This window comes from Labeo rohita, chromosome 6 (assembly GCF_022985175.1).
Source record: "Labeo rohita strain BAU-BD-2019 chromosome 6, IGBB_LRoh.1.0, whole genome shotgun sequence".
Classification (NCBI taxonomy): Eukaryota; Metazoa; Chordata; class Actinopteri; order Cypriniformes; family Cyprinidae; genus Labeo; species Labeo rohita.
In genome coordinates, this window is record NC_066874.1 from 9,106,414 (window position 1) to 9,128,470 (window position 22,057).

Sequence of the window (22,057 nt, forward strand, 5' to 3'; positions counted from 1 at the left end):
ATTCTGGGAAATGTAGGTGAAACCCAATCAGGGAATCGGATAGCCCAGAGACAGGCGAGTCCTGCGTCTGCTCTTTCTCTAAGGCTAATGTAGTCCCAGAGGCTCTGAACAAACGCATTACTAATAAGCTGCAAGTTCCTTATTATTTATTTATTCTGCTTATCAGCCAGCGAGAACAGAGAGAAGGAGAGCGAGAGAAATCATGTGTTGTAATAGGCTGATGAAGTATGGTGCATTCACGTAGATATGGTGAATACCATTTCCTCTGCCTGTCACCATACTAAGGAAACTGGTACGGTAAAGAAATAATACCACATGAGTTTCCAGTGGTCTTTCATAAGTTTATCAAACAAATGTCTAGACAGAGTTAAAACAGCTACATATGACCAAATTCCTGGCTGCACATTAATTACATTAATCACTAATCACAGAATTCTGAATAATATAAATGTCCCACTCATATAAATAGAATAATTGTGGGTTAAATAATTAAATCAATAAATAAAGTTTAGTTGTTTCCACCACATTTCAAATTGTAATGGAAATGATGGTGGTGGAAATTGCATTTTTAATATTTTTGCTCACTCCATTGTCTCACTAAGGCAAATTTCACATTTAATAATTTATGTAACCTAATTATATGCAATTAGATAATATTTTAACATTTTCCTTCATAATTACAACTTGATTGCAAATAATGCACAATAAAAATAGCGTCCTTTTCGTCACTTATCACTTGACTTCATCTCAGTCATGTTCTACACAAAAGTCTTGAGTTCAAAAATTAGGAAAGCATGATCCTCATATGTGACCCTGGACTATAAAACCAGTCTTAAGTCGTTGGGGTATATTAGTAGCAATAGCCAAAAATACATTGTATGGGTCAAAATTATTGATTTTTCTTTTATGCCAAAAATCATTACAAACTTAAGTAAAGATCATGTTCCATGAAGATATTTTGTAAAATTCCTACTGTAAATATATCAAAACTTAATTTTTGATTAGTAATATGCATTATTAAGAACTTCATTTGGACAGCTTTAAAGGCAATTTTCTCAATATTTAGATTTTTTTTGCTGCCTTAGATTTTTATATATATTTAAATAGTTGTATCTCAGTCAAATATTGTCCTAACAAACCATACATCAATGGAAAGTGTATTTATTCAGCTTTCAGATGATGTATTAATCTCAATTTTGAAAAATTTACCCTTATGACTGGTTTTGTGGTCCAGGGTCACATAGAAACTCACAGTTCTAAGAAATGAAGTCAGAATTGACCGATAAAAACTTGCATGATATAAACTTAATTGCAAGTTATAAAGTCAGAATACTCGCAATTGCGAGTTTATATCATACATTACTGACTTTATAACATGCAATTGCGAGTTTATATCTCACAATTCTAAGAAAAAAAGTCAGAACTGCAATTAGAAAAAAGTCAGAATTGCAAGATTTAAACTCGCAATTCTGATTTTTTCTCAAAATTGTGAGATATAAACTTTTGTGACTTTTTTTGTGATTTATATCTCACAATTTGGAGAAAAAAGTCAAATGTTTGAGTTTACATCTTGCAATTCTGACTTTTTCAGAATTTTGAGTTTAAGTTTTTTTTCTTGCACCTGGGAGTTTATATCATCCAAAACTGTCTTTGTAACATGCAACTGCAAGTTTATATCACACAATTCTAAGAAAAAAGTCAGAATTGTGAAAGAGTCAGAATAGCGAGATATAAAGTCACAATTGTGACCTTTTCTCACAATTCTGACTTTTTTCTTGCAATTGTGAGTTTATATCATACAATACTGTCTTTATAACATGCAATTACAAGTTTCTATCTCACAATTCTAAGAAAAAAGTCAGAATTGCGGAAAAAGTCATTTGCGAGAAAAAAACTCAGAATTGCGAGACTTAAACTCACAATTCTGAGAAAGTCCGCATTGCAAAATTGTTGTGAGAAAAAGTCACAAAACTCAAAGTTTGTGACTCACAATTGCGATAAAAATCAGTATATAAACTCACAATTGCTAGAAAAAAACAAGAACTTATATTATGAGTTTATATCTCAAACTTTTGAGAAAAAAGTCATACGTTTGAGTTTACATTTTGCAATGCGGACTTTCTCAGAATTGTGAGTTTAAGTCTTGCAATTCTGAGTTTTTCTCTTGCAATGCAAGTTTATATCTCTAAATTATGACTTAATTTCTCAGAATTGTGAGTTTATATCTTGCAATTCTGACTTTATAGCTCACAAATGTGAGTTTATATTATACAATACTGTCTTTATAACATGCAATTACGAGTTTATATCTCACAATTCTAAGAAAAAAGTCAGAATTGTTAAATATAAACTTACAATTGTGACTTTTTTTTCAAAAACCTATTTTCTCAAAATTGTGAGACATAAACTCGCAATTCTGAGCGAGTTTATATCATACAATACTGACTTTATAACACACAATTGCGAGTCACAAACTTTGCGTTTTGTGATTTTTTTGTGACTTTTTCTCGCAATTGTAAGTTTATCTCGCAATTCAGGTAAAAGTCATAAATTTGAGTTTACATTACGCAATGCGGAATTCCTCAGAATTTTGAGTTTAAGTCTTGCAATTCTGAGTTTTTTCTTGCAATTGCAAGTTTATATCATTCAACATTGACTTTATAACTTGCAACTGCGACTTTATATCTCTAAATTCTGACTTCATTTCTCAGAATTGTGAGTTTATATCTTGCAATTCTGACTTTATAGCTCATATTTGTGAGTTAATATCTCACAAATCTGAGAAAAATAGTCTGAATTGTAAGATGTAAACTCGCAATTGCGAGAAAAAAAAAGTCTCAATTACCGTTTTTTTTTTTTTTTTTTCTTGGGAAAACAGTTAGGAATCATGGACAGTTGTCCCTTACCTCCTCTTTATCTGCATCCTCATCCACCTCAAAAACGTGACTAGCTAGTTTCTCTGGCCGAGGAACTTTACTGTAAAAGAACAAAACACAACAAACAAACATAAGACACACAGACTTTTACATTTTTTTGCCTGTCCAAAAGTCATTGTCACAATGCTAGAGTACTGAGGGTGGTCGCCAGGATGTTGCTAGCATTTTCTAAGGCATTCCCAGTAGTTTTTAGTGTGTCACTATGTGGTTTCTAGGCAGAAAAAGCTCAAAAAGTTAAACGATCAGTCTGTAGCACATACTGTACATCCAACAAAAAGGTTCAGCACATGTGCACATGTGGACATGTGGACATGTGCACATGTGCGTGTTTGACTTCTGTATGTGTGTTCAAGGAAATTGCATTAGCGGAACTATCATGAAGCAGTGGTGGGCAGATCATAATGCTGCTCATGATCATGATGATGATGACGATGAAGCTTCACGTCCACAGCACACATTATCTCCGTCTCCTCCATCACCATCATCCCTCCTGCTTCCTCTGCGACCTTTACCAAATGCCAGACGCTGGCTGTCTCCTGATCTCCACAATGTGATATGCCAGTTATTGACCGTTAATCCATAATTGCTTCATCAGTTAGTTCAGACCGGAAGTGACATCAGTGGACAACAAACACTTGTCTGGTGTGTGGTTGCTGCCCTGTCCTGAAACGGGTGGAGTATTTATGTGCTGAATGACACAAGTTAGAGGAAGAGAAAGCAAAAGAGAGTAGGGAGTAGGAAAAGAGCTGCTAATGGGTTGTTGCTGTGCGACAGAAAGGCGCATTTCCTGATTTAGCTCTGGACGAGACCTCCCTGTCAACACTAGGGCAGGACAGGATGAGGACACTGATAAAATTAGTGAGTAAAATAGCATCTCTCTCTTTCTCACACGTACACATACTCAAACACACTGTGGGCAAACAATGACTTTTGGGCTCTGTTCCAATACCTAGTGAGTTGGCCTTACTGTCGTCTACCTGCATAGGCAGCAGCTTTCTAAGTAGAGGTCAACCAATGTATTTAAAAGTGCAGAGTGGCTGATGGCTGATATAACGGCCAATATATCACACTGTTTACTTGTAACACATATGTGACCCTGGACCACAAAACTGTCGCTGTGGTATATTTGTAGCAATAGCCAAAAATACATTGTATATGTCAAAATTATTGATTTTTCTTTTATGGCAAAATTAGGAAATTAAGTACAGATCATGTTCCATGAAGATATTTTGTAAAATTCCTACTATAAATATATGAAAACTTAATTTTTGATTAGTAATATGCATTGTTAAGAACTTTATTTGGACAACTTTAAAGGCAGTTTTCTCACTATTTTGATTTGTTTGCACCCTCAGATTCCAGGATTTAAATCTCAATTTTGAAAAACTGACCCTTATGGTTTTGTGATCCAGGGTCACATATATACACTACCAGTCAAAAAAAAAATTAACAGTACGATTTTTAATGTTTTTTAAAGAAGTCTCTTCTGCTCACTAAGCATGCATTTATTTAAATACAGTAAAAACAGTAAAATTCTGAAATATTATTACTTTTTAAAATAACTGTTTTCTATTGTAATATATTTTTAAAATGCAATTTATTCCTGTGATTTCAAAGCTGAATTTTTAGCATCATTACTCCAGTCACATGATCCTTCAGAAATCATTGTAATATTCTGACTTGCTGATCAAAAAAACATTTATTATTATTACTATGTTGAAAACAGCTGAGTAGATTTTTTTCAGATTTCTTTGATGAATAGAAAGACTTTTGATCAATTTTAAAGCATCCTGCTAAATTAAAGTATTAGCTTTTGAGTGGTACATATTGGAAAATGGTAATGTTAAAAATTACATTTTAAAATATATTCAAATACAAAGCAGTTATTTTAAATAGTAAAAATATTTCACAATATTACCACTTTTGCTGTATTTTGGATCAAGTAAATGCAGGCTTGGTGAACAGAAGAGACTTTAAAAATGTTTAAAAAAACTTAAAAGTCTTACTGTTCAAAAACTTTAGACTGATAGTGTATCAAAAGTAATTTTATCAAAATAAAATTAAAATATATTGTATTAAATAATTCTTAGAGCTGTCAAAATAAAATGTCCTGCTTCCGACAATTAACGGCCAAACGGAAAAATTACCACCAATAATTTAAATTTCAAATTTCAGCTTATTCATCTACTTTGCAATATGTCAGTCAACCACTACATCCATGATATCACAATAAAATAACTGGTTTTAAATATTTACTACATATTCAAAGTTGTTATAAATGTGTATTTGCTAAATGCTGAAGGGAAAATGTTTAAAAAATTACTTGCCATTTATTTGTTTTATTTAAATTTCTGTTTAATAATTTATTAGCATTGTCCAAATAAATAGAACTACCCAAATTAAAGTCTTTGTGCTGTCAACTTAAAAGTCCACTTTCGAAACACTCCTCTTGACTTGCAGGTCAAACAGAAAAACTTGCCAATGGTCATAAAAAATGCCCAGTATTAGCCAACATATTGGTTGACCACTGGTGATGTACAATGAACAGCTGGACTAACTGTTTGTGGCTCTTTCCATCTCTTTTCTCTTTCTTTCGATCACTTTTAGCAGTCTTGTGGTTCTTACTTTGGAAGTTGGCGGAAGTCTCCAGAATAATCTTCATACTTGTAGTTGACCACATGCCAGTCAGAGTTGTAGGTCTTGATGGACTGTAAAAGAAAAATAAAACATGTCTACCTTGTCTCTACTGTCATATGGAAAGCACATTAACACATATTCCAGCATACAAACGCACACAAACAAGGGGAGTTGCGTAAAAGGTTAAGACTAGGCTTAAAAGTTAGTCATCCAATTTTTTTTCTGGTCAGACTGGTCATAAATTTTAAAATTCGGTTTACTAATACAGTTGAAATCCAGAAAGTAAGACATATTACCCCTAAGCTCACTACTAGTTGGTCAAACTAGTTATTAAGACACTGTCTCAACCGGCCCAAGGACGCAAAATCCCAATAAGGCTAACACACTTCCAGTAATGTAATATGTACCATGTTTTCCAAAGCAATCTGAGGCAACAGCTTTTTAGAAAATAATTTCCTCACTGGGCGGCACTGACTGTATCCCTGTGCTAATCACTGTTAAAGCTGTCACCACACTGCACCATAAACAGACACTAATATATCCTCTGGGCATTACATTAAAGCAGATTCAATTCTATTTGCTTTGTTGGCAAGGAAAGCATTCAGTCCTCAGCAGTTCTTAAAGGGATAAGATGAAACTAAAAGCCTATAAAACCCAAAACGGCTTTCTCACTCTTATTTTAAATCCAATTAATGGAGAGGAAAAAGGAAGGGAGCGAGAGAGTAGATGAGTTGACAAAGTAGATTTAAGACCTTTCTGAACTAAAGCATTCAAATGTTTATTCTGAAGTAAAGTCTCTGTACTCCATCTCTTACTTTTATTTTTACTTTGGGGTAAATAAGTAATTATTATATAAGAATGTTTTATCATTCTTGTATGTATATATAAGAACGTTTTCTATGATGGGTAGGTTTAGGTTTAGTGTAGGTTAAGTCCATACAATATTTAATAAAGTCAATATTTTAGGCCATTTACAGTAGTATGAGCGACTTAAATATTAAACAGCAAAAAGAATGTTTCAAACTTTCAAACTAACAGGTTGCTGAGCATATCAATGATCACCCACAATCCCTTGCACTTGAATAATTTGTGTTTTTGGTTAAAAGAATGGTTATTTGCACATACAAATATGTGTTATTCAAAATTAGCTTTGAATACATTTTGTTAAAAGAAGTTATGTTTTATGGTAAGTCAATTTCTACATCAATCTCTACTAAACTGATCGGGGACATAGAGATAAATCTAAATAACCAAAATAATAAATTCACTAATGCACAAATTAAGCAAGCCTATACTACCAGTCAAAAGTTTCTGAACAGTAATATTTTAATGTTCCCTAAAGAAATCCAAAGCAGTAATATTGTGGAATATTTTTACTATTTAAAATAACTAAATTCTATTTAAATGTATTTTAAGATGTAATTTATTCCTGTGATCAAATCTACATTTTCTGCATGATTACTCTAGTCTTCAATGTCACATGATCCTTCAGAAATCATTCTAATGTGCTGATTTGTTGTTCAAGAAACATTTATTATTATTATTTTTATTATTATCAATATTTAAAACAGTTGAGTACATTTTTTCATTCTCTGATGAATAGAAAGATCCAGAGATCAGCATTTATCTAAAATAAAATATAATTTTTTTCTTTTTTCAAAAGAAATTATAGGAATCAATACTTTTATTTAGCAAGGATGCTTTAAACTGATCAAAAAAGTGATGATAAAGACATTTTTAATGTTACAAACGATTTCTATTTCAGATAAATGCTGTTCTCCTGAATTTTCTATTCATCAAAGAAACCTAAAAAAAAATCTACTCAGCTGTTTTCACCATAATAATAATAATAATAATAATACAAATTTTCTTTGAGCAGCAAATCAAAATATTAGAATGATATCTGAAAGATCATGTGAATCGAGTAATGATGCTAAAAATTCAGCTTTGAAATCACAGGAATAAATTATTTAAAAAAGTATTATTATTAAACATTTTGCTGTTTTTGCTGTACTTTGGATCAAATAATTGCAGACTTAGTGAGCAGAAGGGACTTCTTTAAAAAAACATTTTACTGTTCAAAAACTTTTTACTGGTAGTAAACATCTACCAGGTCTACCAAAATAAAAAAAATATTTCCATCAATGATATACAATACCAATTAATACCCATTTTTACTTCAAACCGACAGCTTATTGAAATTTTATCCCACTTTTGAATAGTTTTGAGTTTGGGAGTATGGATTTTGAGTTAAGTTTTCTCAACTTCAGATTGTTTTTCAGTGTTTGATGTTTTTGGTTAGGCAAATCCGAGGCCTCATTTATGGCCACAGTACAAAGGGTATGACAGCGTCTGTTTAACCCACAGTAACCCTAAACATGAACAATAGTAATGATGCTTGACTAAATATTTGTTATTTTGAAGTTGCTGTTTTTTTTTCCGACACTAAAACAAAAAAGCAACTAAACCACCAAAACCACCAACACTGATGACTTATGACATTATATGAAGAAACTGAAAATAAATCAAAGTTCTTGTACAGCTCATCTCGTTTGCCTTCCCTTGTGGATCAGATTTAATTACAACTCCTTTGAAACAAAATGACAAGGGCTCTGAAGTAAGATCATGACAAATGTTTACTCAATGATTCAATTGAACATATTTTATGTCAAACAAAGTTGTTTCCAAAAACTTGTTTGCAAGATTAACAGAACAATCCTTCAGAATGCGCGTTTTTCTGGGGTGTACAGCGGACGTGTGCACATGACTTACGGTCCGGGCAGATGTTTTGATTTGTGAAAAGCTGGAAAACTGCCTGGCTCTGGCCCAGCTGTCCTTGATGATGTCATTGAGCTCTTTAGCGGGAGGAAGTATCGTTTTACGCTCTCCGCTGACGACGCCCAGTGCCTGTGATACCCACACAACCCTAGTCTGACCCAGACCTCACACACGTACGGTTTATTCTAACACAAATGCATACGCACATATGGTAGAATTATTGAGAAAGTAACATAAATGAGGAAGTTCTAGGAATCTGTTTTGACCTGTTGAAAATTCCTGTTCTATAGATTTCTCTAAGGTCTTATTCTGTTCAATATGATCAATGATAGCCTGTGGTAAAACTTTTGTGCATTGCATTTGATGGCTTAAATCACAATCCTGTGTAATCAGGAACTAATTGCACTGAAACCCTAGTAAAAAAAAAATGTAACAGTTAATTGAACCTTTAGACAAAATAATAATAAAAAAAATACATTAGAATACAAAACAATAGAGTTTGCAAAACTCTATTGTTATTTGCCTAACACAATTGACTTTGCACTATTACTGCCTGCAGACAGCAAGATGTTTGTTTGCATTTTCTGATCTAACAGCAGTAAATCATCAAGTGATTATCAAATGCTGGAAAAAAGAACCGTATCCAGGCATAAATCCAGACACGCGTTCGAGTGCATTTTTAAGAGATGATTCAGGTTCTTGGACTGCAGTGATTGGGCGATGCAATACAGTCTCAGTAAAGTGTGGCAGATTGTGGTATTCCACTGCATCCTCGCAGAACTAACCTTTAAATTGTGCAATGCAAATACTGTAGCAGAATGCAATAGCATTTGACTAGGCGTCAAAATTACTGGGGGGGTTTGCAATCCGATTTGCATAATTCCTTTAATGAATTGTATGCTAATTCAGTATAGCATGTACAAATTGACAATGCTATTAATGAGCGCAGTTCATTATTAATTCATACTCTTTTCGATCTGATTTATGAGTATGTGTTATATGTATATGAGGTCTTACCTCCTGGACAAGCAGGCTGCTGGCTCTCTTTTCCGCCCCATCTGGTACTGAAGAGTAGAGAGTTCTGCCCTGACGCTTCAAAGTGGAGATCTACAAGGATACATGTGGAAAAGATTCAGATATTAGACAAAGACAAGCACATGAACATTCATAAAGAAAACCTGTCAGTGTAAATCTTGACATTTTTTGTAACAATAAAAGTAATCATTTTGGACTATAAACAATGGAGAGGCTTTCAATGAGTTTTCGTCTAAACAATGGGTTACAAAGAGGATTTGGAAAAACTGAAAAAAGGGAAGCAACCATGTCATTTAATTAAAGTGCACTTTTGTATTGGTCTAATCAAAAAAATGATAGTTTACAGATTTGTTCAGTTTGAGCAAATGACACTCCACAAAAATGAAAAGTAACCATTTTAAACAAATCAAATTTTTGCTTGACCCTAGAGTGATGATATGCAGAACACATACAGTGCCTTGCAAAAGTATTCATACCCCTTCATTTCTTCATTGTTTCTGCCTTATGTTAAACTGCTTTAAATTACTTTTTTCCCACATCAATCTGCACTTCATACACCATAATGGCAAAGCAAAAAACTAGTTTTTAACATCTTTGCAAATTTATTAAACATAAAAAACTGAAATAAGTACATTGCATAAGTATTCATACCCTTAACTCAATACTTAGCTGAAGCACCTTTTCAGCCTCAAGTCTTTTTGGGTATGATGCCACAAGATTTGCACATCTGCTTTTAGCAATTATCTGCCATTCTTCTACTCACCTCTTCACTTCAGGCTGTATGTGGGAAGATGCACATTTTCAGGTTTCTCCAGAAATGTTTGATTGGGTTCAAGTCCAGGCTGTGGCTGGGCCACTCAAGAACATTCACAAAGTTGTCTATAAACCACTCTCACTTTGTGCTTGGGGTCATTGTCCTGATGGAAGTTGAACTTTCTGCCCAGTCTGAGGTTCTGAATGCTCTGGACTGGGTTTTCGTTAAGGCTATCAATATTTTGGTGTGTTGTTTCAAACTTCTTCCATTAAAGGTACTGGAGAGTACAAGCTTCTGTGAACCTTCAATGCAGCAGAATTTTTTTAACTCTTCCCCAGATGTGTGGCTTGATGCAATCCTGTTTCTGAGGTCTACAGGCAGTTTTTTTTACCTCAAGGCTTGGTTTTTGCTCTGATATGCATTTTCAGCTATTAGAACCTTTTATTAAGACCTCTGTGTCAGGTGAACTCCACTCAAAGTGTAGTAACATCTACAAGCAATATGAACACTCCTAAACTAAATTTTAACTGTCCCAAATAAGGGTATGAATACTTATGCAATGGAATCATAAAGTTTTTTATTTTTAATAAACTTGCAAGGATGTTAAAACTTGTTTTTTGCTTTGCCATTATGGTGTATGGAGTGTAGAAAGATGTGGGAAAAATGGATGGATGGATGCACTTTTATTTGGCTTCAAATTATTGACCACCATTCACTGCCATTATAAAGTTTGGAATAGCCTGGACCTTTTTTAATATAACTCAGAATGTATTCGTCTAAAAGTAGAAAATCATATACACCTAGGATGACTTGAGGGTGAGTTAATCATAGAGCACTTTTCATTTTTGTTTGAACTATCGCTTTAACTTGCATATACAGTAGGGTTATTGTCATGTCTCCGGCTTTATCATTATACAGAGGTTCAGATGTGCCTTTCTAGGACACTTCGTCTCAGTCTGCATTCATACTCTAGCACACATGTGAATGTCTGTGTGCTATAGAGCCTGAGGCCTGACGTGAAACCAACATTGAACATGAAACTAAATTGTCCATCGCAGCACAGCCCTGGGTTTTACATGAAACGTTGTGCTTATTTTAACCATCTTGTGCGCTTGTAAAATCTTAAATAAGCAAAGTATGCTTTTAAAATAATCTTGGTGAACTCATCCCTAACCAGTCCGAGGCGTTATGCTCTGAAGTCAGTTTACTAGCCTTGACCGGACTGGGGATGACTTTATACACTGCCAAAGTGTTGTATGCATGTCTGAGTATGTGTGTGTGTACTATTTGTAAATCTACTTGACTATAGGTGTATTTTTTTAGGGCTGTCAAACAATTAATCACGATTAATCGCATACAAAATAATAGTTTGAGTTTGCCTAATATATGCGTGTAGTTATTAAAACATTCAAGTATATATTTAAGAAACATTTACAAGTATTTATTATCATTTTTATATAATTTATATTATATATAAATACAAATACATTGTACATAAATAATATACTTCTCTTAAATATATACATTAATTTGTGTATTTATATATACATAATAATTACACACAGTACACACACATATATTAGGCAAACTCAAACTTTTATTTTGTATGCGATTATTCGCAATTAATCGTTTGACAGCCCTATATCTAAAATACATTATAATAATTAATATTTATTCTGTAACATAAAAAAATTTTACATTTAGTTTTGTTTGTAATGGTCACCAAAATGGAAATGGCATAATAAACATATTAAATTATATCTTAAGAAAATGCTAAAAATGCAGTTTGTCTGAGGTTTTAGGTAGAATGTGACCACATACACATAAACACGTAAATACACATAAATGGAGTGCCATTCTTCATAATACTGTTAAGACTAACAAGATTTTTGATTTTTAATTAGATTTATGGTTTAATTTATGGTTTAATTTCCTACCACTAATCCTAAAACTGAATTGTTTGGTTCCATCTAACTGGGTTGTTGGTTGCAAAACACAGTTTTGTGTCTGTTCCTCATAAACCAAGGCCCATAACAATGATCTCTCGCATACACACCCATTTCTAAAGGAAAACAAGTAGATGATTCCATTCAGAGAAGCAGCCTGAGAAATCCCCTGAGACAATGTTACTGTAATGTTATTTGAGGGTTGTATAATGGTTGTAATGGAAAAGCAGGCCCTTGTGAACGCTGAAAGAAAAGTGATGTATGACTAGTGAGCCGAAGGAGGAAGCAAACTCAGGACACACCACTGAGAGACTGTGAAAACCAACATCTGCACAGGTTACTCAGCTCTCAGAATCATGCTGAAAAATAACATTTCAGAGGAAATCGCAGCATGAATTCAGATAAGATGAGAACAAAAAATACTGACAGAACTGAAAGTGCACATGAGCCCCTGGCAGGGAAAAATACATGGCAGAACAATGAAGGAAGGCATATTGAGGGGAAAGCAGATGGTATGAGAGCTGAATGTGTATAAATAAACAGACGTTCTTACCTGAAAGTCATCAATAGGAAACTGCAGCATGTCTCGAAGGACATCACTTAGTATTTGAGTTTTCCTCTGGACGAGTACGCTCTCATAGTCCAACGGCTCGATCACTTTTGGTTTTACCTGGAGACAAACACACACACAAGTTTAGCTGGAATAAGCCAGATGAAAAAATCAAAATAATCATTATCCATCCATCTTTTTATTGCCTTTAAGGCATTCTATTTGTCAGGTAAACTTCTCTATATTATCTTTAATGTATTATTTTTTAATCCAATACTGAATAAATGTGGTACAAAATTTCAAAATACGATATATTCAATGATGTGACAACATCAAGAAGAATCAAAGTCAAACACAAACGTCTTTGTGCCCAGTTACTCTCTTCTGTTTGTTAGTGAGTGAGAGAGGAGTGAAGGCATAAGAGAGTTGTGAATGAGTATTGTGTTGAACTGTACCAGGCAGTTCACACAATGCTTCCCATAATCCACGCTATGATTGGCTATGGTCAGCACCAACAAGCCTACATCACCCAATAAAGACAAGGGAACAGGTCTCTGTTACAATGTCCATTGTGACGTCATTGCCTTACGGGGACACTGAGCAGCAGGCCTTAGGCACTAACAGGCTAAGATATAATGGAAGAGATGCAACCTCTGGGGAAAATATTTCCTGTCTAATATGCACACACAAACACGCACTTTCATAAAGCTGTTTGCCACAGCAATTTCTAAAATGTGTTCAGACAATCAAGTGAGCACATATTAAACACAACATGCCTTTGATTTACATTGTCTGTGTAAACACATTTAATATTGAGATGTCAATCTCTGGCTTAATATATTCATGTGCAAACAATGCGCTGAACAAAATGACAAAATGTACCAGCACACAATCAAATGTCAGAATCAGAAAAAAGTCAGAATCCAAAAAAATTGCAACATGTTTTTACAATCAAACTGCAGAATAATATGGTAATGTAATCATCAGTTGTTCTTGTGATATCTCAGTTGTTTCTCCTTTTGAGCACTCTGATAAAATCTCCTTTATCTCAGACTGGATATGCAAGGACTATTTCACTTAAACATGAAAATTAGCTGAAAATTTACTGACCTTCAAGCCAATTAAGATGAGTTTGTTTCTTCATCGGAACAGATTTGGAGAAATTTAGCATTACATCACTTGCTCACCAATGGATTCTCTACAGAGAATGGGTGCCGTCATAATAAGAGCTCAAACAGCTGATAAAACATCACAATATTTGTTTTCAAATATTTTGGACTGTTTTTGCGTGTAAACAGTGCTTTCTGACTTTAGTAGGGCCCTATGATTTCATAAACACAGACGGAATCCACACATAAAAATGGAATTTACTGCTTTATTTGGAATGCCACAAAATTTTCCAAATTTTGGATAAAAAGTAGGTCAGTACACTTGAATCAAAATGCGACATGGACTAGTGTCTGTGAATATTAGGCAGTATAAATAACATTTGAATTCTGCATGTTCTCTGTGTGAAAGAATGGCACAGACGCAGGTTTCATTTACTATACACATATTGAATCTGTGGAACTGCTCTGAGAGTCACTTAATGAGCATTTTACCGTTTCTTGTGAGAAAACTATTGTCATACCATATGTAAACAGAAACTTAAAGGTCATCACAGCAACCTGTCAAAATAAAAGTTTGGTTTAACCTGAAGAAACTGTGACAGAAATATATTACTTAATGTATTTATAGTACCACTACTACTAAACATTTTTTAAAAATATTTTTACCACAGAATTTTTTTTTACATAGTACTTCTAAAAAGATACACATATAAATAGATTTTTTAAAATTAATTAAATAAAAAGGGTTTCGATTGTAAAAATGTAATGAAACCATTAAAATGGAATCCAGAAAATTGGTGGGAAACACAGAATTTGTTAAAAAATAAAACTGAATTTGAGAAAAAAAAAAGTTGTAATTTTGTAGTGCTGTCAAATGATTAATCGCGATTAATTGCATCCAATATAAAAGTTTTTGTTTACGTAATATATGTGTGTGCACTGTGTATATTTATTATGTATTTATAAATATACACACATACACCGTATATTTTGAAAATGCGTACATGTATTTACATGTATATATTTATATTCATATAACTGATATTATATAAAAATATTTTTCATATACAAACAACATATTTTTCTTAAATATAAGTGTTCTTTTATATACAGTACATAATAAATACACACATATATTATGTAAACAAAAACTTTTATTTATTATTAATCACGACTAACTGTTTGAGAGCACTAAATTTAAGTTAAACTTTTAAAGTTTAACTTTTAAACTGTGTACGTTTCATGATTTCAATTATTTAGACATGCGTTTTGATTGGGGTTTTTTTAAAACAGAGTCTAGAAAAATTAAAATGTAAAAAAAAGAATCCAGCAAAATTAAAATGTAAAGAATGGAATAAACGAATTTGGGAAAAAAATATTTTAGCCAGATGCAGCAGTTTGATGTTAAAAACATCCTACAAACAAACAGCGTTTCACTTCACAATAAATTAATTGGACTGGAGTCATCTGAAATACTTCTGGATTATTGTGATATTTTTGTCAGTTGTTTTAACTCTCTTTCTGATGGCACCCATTCACTGTATGATCATGTAATGCTAAATTTCTCCAAATTTGTCAGGTAAAATAACAAACTCGTCTACATCTTGAATGCCCATTCATTTAAACCGTTTGAACCATTCATTTAAAATCAGCGATTTCAGTTTGAACTGACATTTCTCATCAGATTCATCCAAGACAAAATTTCCTACATTATTCCTACTATTCCACATTAATTGTATACCACTTATACTATTACTGTATGTTATCAACTCCCAAGTGAATCTATATATGTATATATATATATATATATATATATATATATAAATGTTTACATTTTTTAGATATTTACATATTTTTATTTTAAGAGACAATATTTTAAGTAGTGTAACAGAGATCTCCATTAAGTCTACATATAAAAATCCTGTGGGGTTTAAACCAATGTGTTCGTATGTGTGTGTGTGTGTGTGTGTGTGTGCGTATGTGGAGAATTTCTTGGCTGTAATCCACTTATTGCGTGCGCTGACGGGGACTCCCTGCTGAGGAATGCGCTCTGGAGCTACACTGTTACATTTACAGTGTTACATTTACGTTATAGCGTAAGTTCATGCATAGCACATTACAGAAGACCAATAAACATCACGTATCAATTTATCAGGTCCGTTCTACAACTCAGTCCACTCAGCATCTCTATTCAACTGAACATTCCTCAGACACTTGAATTTAACAATGACATCTCTTCTAAACATACATGGATGAACTGCCATATTTCCTTCATTCAGAAGTGTTTTAGTCTCACACCTTGCACGGATATTAAAAAATAATCAATATTCTGGCAACACAAGCAGCCAACGTGCCAGCCTGAATGCCAGCGCTAGACTGAACCGCAATTCCCACAGGTCACTCAACACAGCCAACACAAACACCTACTAATGAATACAATATGAGACTAATTAGGAACTTGCCAAGGCTAGGCACAGTCATTTAAACACTCGCACACACACACACATATATACACACGCATGTACACGCAGCATTTGGAAGACGCTGATGCTTCTTTTTGAAGAACATCCTAACAAACTTCTGGCACACTCATTTGCACACACACATGTGTTTATGTGTGCAGGACTGCAGAAATGTGTTGTGTCAAATGTCAAGCTGGAACTGGAAAGGAAGAGGAGGGGAAAGGGAATCTCATTAAATTGTCTCCCTCCCTTAGGGCCAAGGGAGGATCTTAAGGTAGGAGCAGACGGCCCTCGCTGTTTAACTGGGCTGTAATTCCTTGTACTCTTGCTCTGATTTGCCACAGAGACATGGACACACACTGTTGTACACACACAGACAAATACACACTATTTCATTCTACAATTCAATAAATCAGGGAAGTTTTTGAAGCGAAACTTTGTGAGCTGATCTGAGGTTCACTACAGGCCAATAAAGAGGGCGTACGCTAACACAGGTGCAACAACTCTAAACACACACACACATACAATACACCCACTCTCTCGCACACACACTGTACATATGCATACTCTCACAAAGTAAATTTGATTTCACTTGTTTAGGGAATCATAACCCTAGTGAACATTTATTTCATGCTAAGTATACTACAAATACATTTACATAGTATGCACCTAATAAAAATATCCTGCAAATATACTTTTAGTATACTAAAAGTGTGCTAAACTGGAACAACTAATTTTGTACTTAATGCACTTTAATTGTGCAGAAGTAGTGCTGAAGTCCAACTAAAGATACACTTAAGTATATTTGATTGTGCTAAAGTGGAACTATTGCAAGTAAGTACACTTAAAATATTTTTGCATTTAAAGACCGATATTATTTAAAAATCATACATCAATCCTCATCAATAGTGATATTAAAACATATTTTAGGCTTAATATGCATTGTGCCCAAGTAATACTCCAAATAAAGTTTTATATCAGTTTTTATATCAGTAAGTTTTGAGTGATATGTCAGTAAATATGTTAAAAGACTTAAACTATAGTTAGTGTAAGATGAATGCATTTTAAATCTATTACTTTTTTACTAAGAAATACCTTTCTGGATTATATTTTATCCTTAAAATCAACAAATATATAATGCAAAATGCATTAAGAATGTTAAATATTATGTATCATAACTTCATTTTAATCATAACTTTATTTTAAAGATAATTATGCGCATTTTCCACACAATTCTCCATCATCATAATGCAGAAAACCCATTATTAAACTGATTATTTTTATTTATTCATAAATCATTATTAAAATTAAGTATTTAAACACGATGGTACACTGTAAAAAAAAATATGAATAGAGTATGTTTTACAAAAAAAATACAAGAGTATGCTTACTACTTGCAATTGTTTAAGTTCACTTGCTGTTTTGTGAAAATTGTTTCTACGCCAAACTTTTATTCTGTGTACACTATATATATATATATATATATATATATTAAAAATGGAGGTTGTAAATAAAACAAGGATTATTGTAACATGTTTTACAAGAAAATACCACTTCAGTTTTTCTACTTCAAAATTTTACATTTTATTCAATATGTTACTTGCTATTTCTTAGTAATTGCTCGTAAAATTTACTAGCAATTTCTAAGGGAAAACTATTTCTACATCAAATTTCCTTTTGTATTGTTTACAGCATTTGTTGTTGTTTTTTCTTTCAGAATAAAGGGAAAAACTAACCATTATACAGTCTGTTTACAGTAATGAGAATTTGAAGGGAAAATGTGCTTAAATGAAAATAATACAAAAATAATGTTACAGTGCCAATATGACACAATTTTCTTTTTTACATAGGAAAAACATGAACATAATGTATGTTTTGTTTTAGTCTTATTTGTGTACTGATATGGTATAGTACATCAGCTGTAAGCCAGAGGTACTAGATGAGTTTTTCGTGCTTTAAATGGTCACATAAGAGACTTACCCCTACAGGCGCTGCTGTTTCCCCCTCTATCTCCATCTCCCCCACACTCCTGCCCTGCTGAGGTGTTTCACACACTGCATCCTTACGGGCGGCTCGTCCAGCCTTGCCCTGCATGATCCACAACTCACTCCCTCCAGAAGGACCAAAAGCTAAAGCCTCAAATCAGCGTCAGTCGCAGAATATAAAACCAGGACTGAGAGGCAAACTAACACCAGAGCTCTGCAACAGCCTGCACACCCCGAGGGTATTCTTCGCTCTGTGCTGCTCTCCCCCGGCTGAGTCTCTCTTTCTGTTCTTCCACTCTTCTCTGTTTCTGAACTTTACCATGTGGAGTTCTCAAGAGTGTTTTCCTCTATCAGTTCAGTCCCTCCCTCACTCTCTCTCTTTCTCTCTCTCTCTCTCTCTGAGAAGCAAGGACCACTCCTTCACACAGCTGTTCTCGTATGGGGGAGTGTCTGTGTGTATGTGTGTTTGTCCATGTCCACTATTGTGTTATGTCACGCTCATCTGTCCTCCCTCTGTGCTGAAACAGAGATCTTAACTGTCTGTTTCACCTGCCAGAGAGCAACACCCAAAGCCCACGAGTAAACACTGAATAGAACAAGGAAAGTGACAAACTCCTTTGCTTTATGGATTTTACCAAATGTTTAAAAAGTTAAAGTTACTTAAGTGATTAGTCATATTAAATATAAAGGAAGATGAATTCAATATAGTCGAATGAAACAGCTGGAAAAAGACAGATATGGTCAGATAAGACAAAAGAGAAAGTTTAAAAAAGTTTTCTGCAGATGGTTTCAACAACACCCCATGAAACCATCTGTCTTCCCTATGTTGATGAGTTTCTTATTGAAAAACAAAATTCTGAAACAATGTATCCAATGGCTTGTTCTCTTTACACACACAAAACAAATCAGTTTATCAGACATATTTTCAAAACTTTGCCTCTTTTTTCAAAACTTTACACACAAATCCAAGAACTGAACACATAAAATGCAAAATGTTTCACATCTATTGCAAATTTAAGCACCCAAAAATTAAAAATCTGTCATTAATTATTCACCCTTGTTCCAAATCTATAAGACCTTTGTTTATCTTTGGAAAATTAAGATATTTTTGATGAAATCCGAGAGCTTTCTGACACTGCATAGACAGTAATGCAACTGACACGTTCAAGACCCAGAAAGGTAGTAAGGACATCATCAAAATAGTCCATGTGACATTAGTGGTTCAACGCTGGACATGGGACGGCCCAACATTGACCGATTGCCGATCATCCGCTTGAAGGGGTCCTATTATACTCTTTTACAGAATCTTGATTTTGTTTTGAGGGTGTACTAGAACATGCTTTCATGCTTGGTGGTTCAAAAAACACATTATTTTTAACATAATTTACATTATTACAATACATTTCTCCCAGCCTGGCACAAATGGCTCAATTAGTTCTGGGTTTAATGAAGGCCTGCCTTCCAAAAAACTAAATGTGTTGTGATTGGTTAGCTGTCCCACTGCATTGCGATTGGCGAACAGCTTAGACGGTGTTTCAGTACTGCTACGCCCCTTGTCAGAGTAGTTAGTGCAAGCTAGATTAAAGTGATTCTCACGTTTTAAATATGGATATTTTTCTTACAAAAACACATCGATTCTCTACAGGAGACCTTTATTGACTATCCCTGAGCTGTGTGAGGCACTTTTTATTATGGATGGATGCACATCATTGGATTTGTTTTGGACTGATAAAGAGAAACACCCGTCAATGGCGTTCTAAAGCTTGGGAGTGTCAGGATAAATTTTAATGTAACTCCGATTGCATGTGTCTGTAAGAAGGAAGTCATATACATCTAGGATGCATGGAGGGTGAGTAAATAATACGCTACAGTAGTGTTGGGTCCTATCGTCAGCCTGCAAGATTGTGCTAATTTATTATTTACATACTTAGTTTCATTGCCCAAAACCAGCTCCAGCATGAGGCAAAAAGCAGCCTAACATTATCAAAGAACATCATCACTGATTACCTTAGGCTATTCTAGTGCAAGTTTATGCATTCTAAAAAACCCTGAAGCTATCTACACAGTATGATGAATAAATCTTTTACCACACAATGCACACGTCTGCGGCGTGTTACGGCTCTGATGCGGCAACCTAGTCAATGCTTGTGTTTATACCCGCTGCACTGTGGCTCGTTGAAGCTGCTCTCTGCACTGCTTTGCTAAAGTTAGGCTAATCCCCCACTTCGTCCCTACCCACCCCCCAACAATTTGAATTTCTGTAAGGCGGGATTTATTTTAATGATAATCTAATTGACCGCGTTGTGACATCATTGCATGTGGAAAACAAACGCTGTAGTCCAAAGGAGCTGTTCGTTGTAGTTCTTGAAAAGAGATTTTTTAAAAACGAAATATCTCCCTGTGGAGTGGATTTTGAGATTTGTAACTTTGTAGACCTTTTTTATGCCCAAAGATACACACCACACACGGATTAAAATTCAAAAAGTGAAAAAGCATAATAGCACCCCTTTAACATATATGTGACCCTGGACCACGCAACCAATCATAAGTAGCACAGATATATTAGTAGCAATAGCCAACACTACATTGTATAGGTCAAAATGATAAATTTTTCTGTTATGCCAAGAATCCATAGGATATTAAGCAAAGAGCATATTCCATGAAGATATTTCGTAAATTTCCTACACTAAATATTAAAAGTTAATTTTCGATTAGTAATATTCATTGCTAAGAACTTCATTTAGACAACTTTAAAAGCGATTTTCTCAATATTAAAATTTTTTGCACCCTTAGATTCCAGATTTTCAAACAGTTGTATCTTGGCCAAATATCATCCTATCCTAACAAACCATACATCCATGGAAAGCTATTTATTCAGCTTTCGGGGGATGTATAAATCTCAATTTAAAAATATGACTGGTTTTGTTGTCCAAGGTCACATATGGCCCCAAACTAACAGAAATGAATGAAAAGTCACAAAACTCAATTTTTTAAAATCTTGATCAGTGTGAAAACACCAAAATATCACTCTGCATTCATCTGTCTCTTTAATGCCATATGGAGATCTTTTATAAGAAAAATAGTCTTATATTATAAACAACTCATTTCCTTTAAAGTACATTCACACAGCAGGATAAGACAAACAATTACAGATCTGCTTATCTGCATCAGTCCAGCACTCTGGTGGTGTCCTCGGAAAAGGTCAGGCGACAGTCCGACATGGCGTACGATTGACATCCATTCATATTCAGACACTCAGCGGGAGCACATGCGTACACAAACACATACACACACACTTCCTGTAGTCACCTTTCAGGGGTCAAAGGTCACCCATAGGAAGGCGAAGATAGCAGACAATAGTCTACACGAAGAAAGGCATTTCTAATTTATATTTTAATAATATTATGAACATATTCCCTCCAAAACTCCAAGGTGTTCTAGATGGTTGCCAGGACATTGTTTTGTTTGGTTTTTAATTTGTTGTAAGTAGTTGTTACAGCGTTCCTTAGCAGCTACTAGTTGCTTAGTGCTCAAGTTGAATAAACCCATACCAAAGACTCTATGACATACTGATTCCTTGATATGGCTCAGATCCTAATTCTTTTGTGGAATTATTTATACATTTTATTGGGAACCAAGCAAAAAAAAAAGTCAAAACTTTCCTCCGGAAAAAACTCAAAAACTCAAAAGGTTTTGGTAATGGAAAATATATGAGGAAAATAGGAAAAAAGTTTATTGGTACAACAACCTAATATGTCAATTTGATTTATGATGTCATGACATCTTTAACAGTGGATGACAATATTAATCCACAGTGTTAAAGGAGAAGTTCACTTCCAGAACAGAAATTTATCCGCAAGTTTGA

General features: G+C 34.0%; 1 protein-coding gene across 8 annotated transcripts in view; it reads right to left on the reverse strand.

Annotated features, from left to right (window-relative positions):
• dock9b (dedicator of cytokinesis 9b) overlaps positions 1 to 22,057 on the reverse strand; it is a 114,400-nt gene that overhangs the window by 56,178 nt on the left and 36,165 nt on the right. For 6 of the 8 annotated variants that reach the window (XM_051111920.1, XM_051111917.1, XM_051111916.1 and 3 more), the window contains exons 2-5: positions 12,640 to 12,756; positions 9,369 to 9,458; positions 5,562 to 5,644; positions 2,907 to 2,976 (exon numbers count right to left, since the gene is read on the reverse strand). In XM_051111920.1, coding sequence (XP_050967877.1) covers positions 2,907 to 2,976; positions 5,562 to 5,644; positions 9,369 to 9,458; positions 12,640 to 12,756 — 360 coding nt within the window. Of the gene's footprint in view, positions 1 to 2,906; positions 2,977 to 5,561; positions 5,645 to 9,368; positions 9,459 to 12,639; positions 12,757 to 18,187; positions 18,557 to 21,342; positions 21,536 to 22,057 lie in introns of those variants that run through there. The other 2 variants (XM_051111918.1, XM_051111913.1) reach the window with 2 other exon arrangements.